Below are 6,000 nucleotides of genomic sequence, written 5' to 3' on the forward strand. Positions count from 1 at the left end.
AAAAACTAAGCATTTCTAGGCCAGGTGCAGTGGCTCACACCTGTGATCCCAGCATTTTGGGAGGCCGGGGCAGACCAATCACTTTAGCTCATGAGTTCAAGACCAGTTTGGGCAACATGGTGAAACCCTGTGTCTACAAAAAAAAAAAAAAAAAAAAAAAAAAAAAAAATAAGGTGAGCATTTCTATTGATGAAATGGAAGAGTAGGGCATTTGAGGCAAAACGTAGAAGATAGGCGTGAAACCCAGGGATGGGTTTTATAAAGAGCTGTAGGCCTGCCTACTAGGTTTGATTGGAATATGTTAGAGTAAGAAGTGGAGTGGAGTCATTTTAGGGAGAATCTTTGAAGGCCAAGCTAGAGTCTAGAATTTCATTTACACAATGGGCACAAGCAACTGTTTCTGAGGGGGAAAGTTGCATGATGAGTGTTCTCTCATGTGGAGTTAAGCTGCCTGATGTCAAGTGGAGAGATGGTTATCATGAACCTGCACCTCTGTTATTACACAGTTCTCTAAATATGGGAGGTTGGGTTTTGTTGTATTTCAACATTCCTCTTTAATAGAGAAAAAAATACAACTTCATACAATACATGAACTGATTCTGAGGAATGTGATAACTTAATTTTGCAGGTGAAAATCTGAAAAAGAGAAAGAGGAAGGGGGTGTGCGTGTGTGTTGGTGGTGAATGCTAAAGCCATGAGAGGCTGAAGGGCTTGTCTTCTTATGCCAGGAGCCTTCGTGTGATAAAGCCATCGCTCTCGTATCTCAATGAGGTTTTTTTTTTTTAACACACTTACTTACTGACCCATAAATCTCTACAAACTATAAATCTCTATAAACTATAAATTTATGACCATCCTTTTTATTTTAAACTATATGTAACTATTTATATTTACACATAAATATATAACTATATATTTATTTTAAACTATACATTTATATCTCTATAAATTTATAAACTATAAATCTCTACAAACTATTTTACCTAAATAGACCAGACTCATTTTAATATCATATTCTCCTTAGCTAGAACTCCAAATCTCATTCTGTGGTACACCTCCTGAAATTTTTAGGACCCAGTGTGGAAAGTAACTTGAAACCAGCCAAAATGCAGAAACAACTCCAGAAAAATCATAGCACTATCAGGCACAGACAATACATAAATAAATTCATATCAGAGGCATTGAAAACTCAATACAGGACTGGCAAGGTAGCTCACACCTGTAATCCCAACAATTTGGGAAGTGAAGGCGGGAGGATCATTTGAGGCCACGAGTTCAACCCAGCCTGAGCAACATGATGAGACTCTGTCTCTACAAAAAATTTAAAAATTAGCCAGAAATGGTATAGTCCCAGCTACTTGGGAGGCTGAGGCGGGAGGACAGCTTGAGCCAGGACTTCAAGGCTGCGGTGAGTCGTGATTCTGCCACTGTACTCTAGCCTGGGCAACAGAGGTAGACACTGTCTCTTAAAACAAAAACAAAAAACCCAATACAGTTTCAGAGGAGCATTTTGCCAATATTTAGAGATTATGTGCTAGGAAAGATTATACCGAGAAAAGTAAAAAAGGCACCCTTGCAGGAATGTACAAAATTAAATCAGCGGATAGAAATTATATGTTATCAAAAATATGTGATAATCTGAACTACAAATACCAAACAAAATACAAAACCAGGAATGGGAATTAAAGAAAGGTTTTGTGTGTGTGTGTGTGTGTGTGTTATCAAAATTCTCCTAGGGTTGTTTAAAATGCAATCGGTCCATTTGTTCTGAAGGATGCTGACAAATGTGTAATTCTCCTGAGGTCCACCATACTTGAAAGTTAATTCACCCTTTCTCAATTCCTCAGCATGGGTGGTTTTCTGTTACAGAAATACCAACACTAAACTTGTGCAACTCCTAAACCACAATATTTAAAAATAAGAAAGTTACTGGAGCTAAATTAGGAGACAAGGGTCACACTAAAAAAAATTAATTTTAAAGCTACCACACAAAACACGAAGTTTACCCCTTTCAAAGGGATTTCCTTGAGAAAAAGCGTATGAGATAAAATATCAGGGGCACATGGCGATTTTTTTAAATTTAAACTTTACGTGGTCCAGAGAGGACAGTTAAGATTTCCTGTGTGTAGGCTCCACCCTTCTCCCGCGAGCAGTTTTACAACCTTCCTCAGCTCTTTCAGAATAACAGCCTTTTGTTATGGGTGGGCCTAGGGGTGCGCTCCTCCCTCATACCTTCTTCTATTTTCTCCTAGTTGTGCATTTTTTCTGAGACTACCAGGCGTGGGCTGGCGGGGGAGTGGTGCTGGTTTTCGGCTGACGATCCGGGTGGGTGCTTTCCCCCTAGGCGGGATGACACAATGAAGCAGGGAGTCCGGGCCAGGGGAAGAGGAGGAGCACGCAGTGAATTCTCCGACCCGAAAACCCAGAGGCCCCTCACACAGACCTAGATAATGAACGCCCCCCCATCCCAACTTCTCTATTCACTACTTGCAAGCGCCCCCAGCTTAAATTTTGAAAAAAGCAAATTTGACTGCCGAAGAGTTCAAGAGGAATGAACCGAAGAGACACAGAGCCGTTCCCCAGAGCGAAGGGAGCTTCCTCTGAGCTAACTGCCAGAGGAATGCGGCACAGCCCAGCAAATGTTTAAAATCACGTCCTGTTCTGCCTCTTGTTTTCCAGAAAAGTGTCATTACTGTCAACTATTTCACAAGACAAATAAACCAATGAATGAAATATATCCTCCCCCCTCTTCCCAATGAAAACATTCTAGGGCTGAGCGGCTTCCTTCCTTCCTCCTCCTCACAGGAACCACATTTGCAGCACTGAGAAGAGTTAAAATAAGAAACACACAGTCCTCGAATACTACTTTTTTACAGTGCGAGAGCCATTCCCAGCCTACTACTGACTCCAAGGGCTTCCAAACGGAAGGAGTTCTGCTTTCAGTTAGCAACCTTTTTTCACGTACAAGCTCTGAGACACTGCTGGCCAGGGCCTGCTGGCTGGGCAGGGACAGCTGAGGGCTGCAGGGGCCGCAGGGAAAACAAACAGCACACTGGTGCACACGCAGGCTCCTGCTCTCCCTAAAAATATGTTCAGTAAAATATTGGACTCATTCAATTATTTAAGCCTTAAACAGACTCCAAGAAACCTGTAATTGATCCAACTAATCCAACCCATAGCACTGAAATGACAATAACTGGCTTTCATTAGAAATTACAAAGCCCACTAAATGGGAAGCGTCTTCCCAACACATCAGAAAAATTAAAATTAAGCTTCTGAATAAAAAACTAATTTACCGAAGGCTTAGGAACAAAAAGACCACTCCCTCCTCCCCTCTGCTATTGTTCTACAGGACTGGGTCTGAGCAGTGCACTTTACACCTTTAAAGCTTCCCAGAGGTAAGAGGCTGGGGGCTGGGAGCCAGTGGCGACCCGGAATCAAATACCTGCATACTAATAAGTCTGTAAGTACTGATCTACTAGGATGTAAAGTTAGCTAAAAGTAAAGAAAGCGTGTGTGCAGCAGATATTTGACAACCTAGAAAGCCGAAAGGGTGCTGGAGACAGAGGGACTCCAAATGGTGGCTCTTCTGGAGAGAAGTATGAGCAACTGCCTTCCCTAAGTCGTGAATGGGGTACCCGCAGCCAACCACAGGGTCTGGGGCCGAGCTGTGAAGCCGCCCGTCTTCATTAGGGTCACGTACCATATGGCACAAATAGAGCCTCCAAGAACCCCCGCTGGCACGGCCCCAGGACAGGCCCGGCCTTTGGGAGGGGGCTTACCTTGCAGCTGCTTGAATCTGCCTTCCAGCTGGTTGTAGTTGTAAGGCACCTGCCCCGTGTACGCCGGCGACAGTGGCCCGGAGATGCTAGACGTCCTCTGCAATTCCATTATGCCCAGCGTAACGCCCCGGCGGACTGCGCCCTGGAAATCCCGCTCCAGACCCCTCCCACTCCCATCCAACACGCAGCAGCCTCCGCAGCGCTCGGATCCTTAGGCGAACCCCATTCCGGTCTGCAAGTCCAGCAGGGTGATCTGATAGGAAGTTCGCTGCAGAAGAGTCCACCTTAGCCCGGCGAGGAGTTACCACACAGGCATCTAATTTCTTGGTGCTTTCCCTCCTTCCGTGGCCCTTGCCTGGAAGCTCGAAATAAATTACTGAGAAGGAGGAAGAAGCAGAGAGGAGGCGCAGGTTCTACTAAAGAATTCTTAAATATGGCCAATCCTAAGCATGCCACGGTTGCCGAGCCCGGGAGCTCGCGGGCGCAGCGCGCACACCTCCTCCCGGCTGCCCGCGGCGGCCGCCGGTTTGTAATTTTATCAGGAGCCACTCGCCGTGTGCTCGGCGGTGATGTCACCTGATTAGCATAACAGCATTGTAGGAGAAACGCAGGCTGTACCACGAGGAGGGGGGCGGGGGAGCCTGGCCGACCCGGGGCCCCCTGCCGGTCCTGCACGGGCCGTGGTCGCCCCAGCCGCCCGGCAGCCGCCGACTCCGGGCCGGGCCCTGGACTCGCCGCCGGTCCGAGCCTTGGTGGTGCCTTCCCACACAGAGCTGCTGGAATTACAATCTTTTGTTGAGCCTCATGTAACGGAAAAGTCTCCGATTACTATCACTTGAAAAGGCGAGCGTGCCCGCCGGACGGCCGGGAGAGTGAGGAGCCCCGAGGGTCCCAGGCCCGCGCGGTTCATTCACTCTCCAGCGTCTGCGGAGGTAACGCGGCCCGCACCTGGGCGCGCGCGACGGCCCCAGTGCGCTGGCGCCAACCACGCGGCGGCGGTCCGGCGCGCCACCGGGAAGAAGTCAGACAAAGTCACTCTCAGGGCGCAGTGCAGGGCCACAGACAGGGGAGGTGTAAGTTCGGGCTCAGTGAAGAATCTCGACTAACTTACGCGGCCATCAGGGGATATTAAGGCGGTGGTTTCCTGGAATAACACGGGCCTATGATAGGAATTCGACGCAAGGAAGATTTATGGGAACACCGATTTGCAAGGCATTGTGGGAAAAAGGTACACAGGTAAACACGGCCGAGATCCCTGACCTGGAGTTGTTTATGATCCAGTGGGGAGATGAGGGAACCGAAACTACCCTCAAATTCCTACTCTGATTTGTAAAACAAGGCCTCTAAATTTGTGGTCCTCCAAAAATTTAAATCTCTCCTTCCCAGCTTCTTCTCCCACCAATCTCAACCAAAAATGAAATCTTCTACATAGAAAAGAGAATAATCAAAATGTATTCTTGGAAAATCATTTGACTGTAGTTCTCCCCCCTCTCTCCACCCTCCTGTCCCCGCTTTTTCCTCACTACCTAAACAGGCACACAACAAATTACACTTTCGGCATTTCCAGTTTGGAGCCCTGCAGCAATACTCACTGAAGAAGGTAATTTCATTCCTCAGGGATTCCAATCTGCAGTAAAGAGGTGGGCCCCCACCCCAGGTTCGTTCACCTCAGTCCCCAGGGCACTTGTAATTGATGTAACTGCATCCTGTCCAGGCTTAGAGTTAAAACAAACCCAGAGCCTACCTAACTGTTCAATACTGAACAACCCCCAACTCTTTCCAGCCACATAACTAGGTTTTTAATACTTCCACATGTCAGCCTTTGGCTTTTGAAAGCCAGGCCCAACCTGGAGGAGAAGACAACATTTCTTATCATCTAAGATGTAGAACATATTTTAAAGCCCCTAAGTGCTGCCAATTCACAATGCTGATGGGAGGCTAGGCAGGGCATTACAAAACATTTGGTCTTGGAAAAAGCACTTGACTAGGATTCCCAAGACCTAAGTTTCTAGTCCTGGCCAAGCCTCTTCATTACCCTGTGACCTTAGAAGAAACCCTGGATTCTTTCTAAACCTCAGCTGTCAGACTGAGTAATAATTAATGCCCACCTCCACAGGGTCACTGAGGAGATGATGTGGAAATGTTCTAAAAATTATCATACTTTCAAAATTAAAGAGTATATTCTTAAAAATGCACCCCTCCTTGCATCCCCCACCCA

At 46.7% G+C, this 6,000-nt stretch overlaps 1 protein-coding gene across 3 annotated transcripts in view; it reads right to left on the reverse strand.

The window, feature by feature from the left end:
* SPTBN1 (spectrin, beta, non-erythrocytic 1) overlaps positions 1-6,000 on the reverse strand; it is a 143,380-nt gene that overhangs the window by 106,992 nt on the left and 30,388 nt on the right. Inside the window, exon 1 of one of the 3 annotated variants that reach the window (XM_011996524.1) lies at positions 3,783-4,279. The exons of the other annotated variants lie outside the window; for them this stretch is intronic. Within the exon in view, the coding sequence (XP_011851914.1) occupies positions 3,783-3,891 (109 nt within the window). The 5' untranslated portion in view covers positions 3,892-4,279. Of the gene's footprint in view, positions 1-3,782; positions 4,280-6,000 lie in introns of those variants that run through there. 3 annotated transcript variants of the gene reach the window in all.

This window comes from Mandrillus leucophaeus, unplaced genomic scaffold (genome assembly GCF_000951045.1).
Source record: "Mandrillus leucophaeus isolate KB7577 unplaced genomic scaffold, Mleu.le_1.0 Scaffold518, whole genome shotgun sequence".
In the NCBI taxonomy this organism is placed as follows: domain Eukaryota; kingdom Metazoa; phylum Chordata; class Mammalia; order Primates; family Cercopithecidae; genus Mandrillus; species Mandrillus leucophaeus.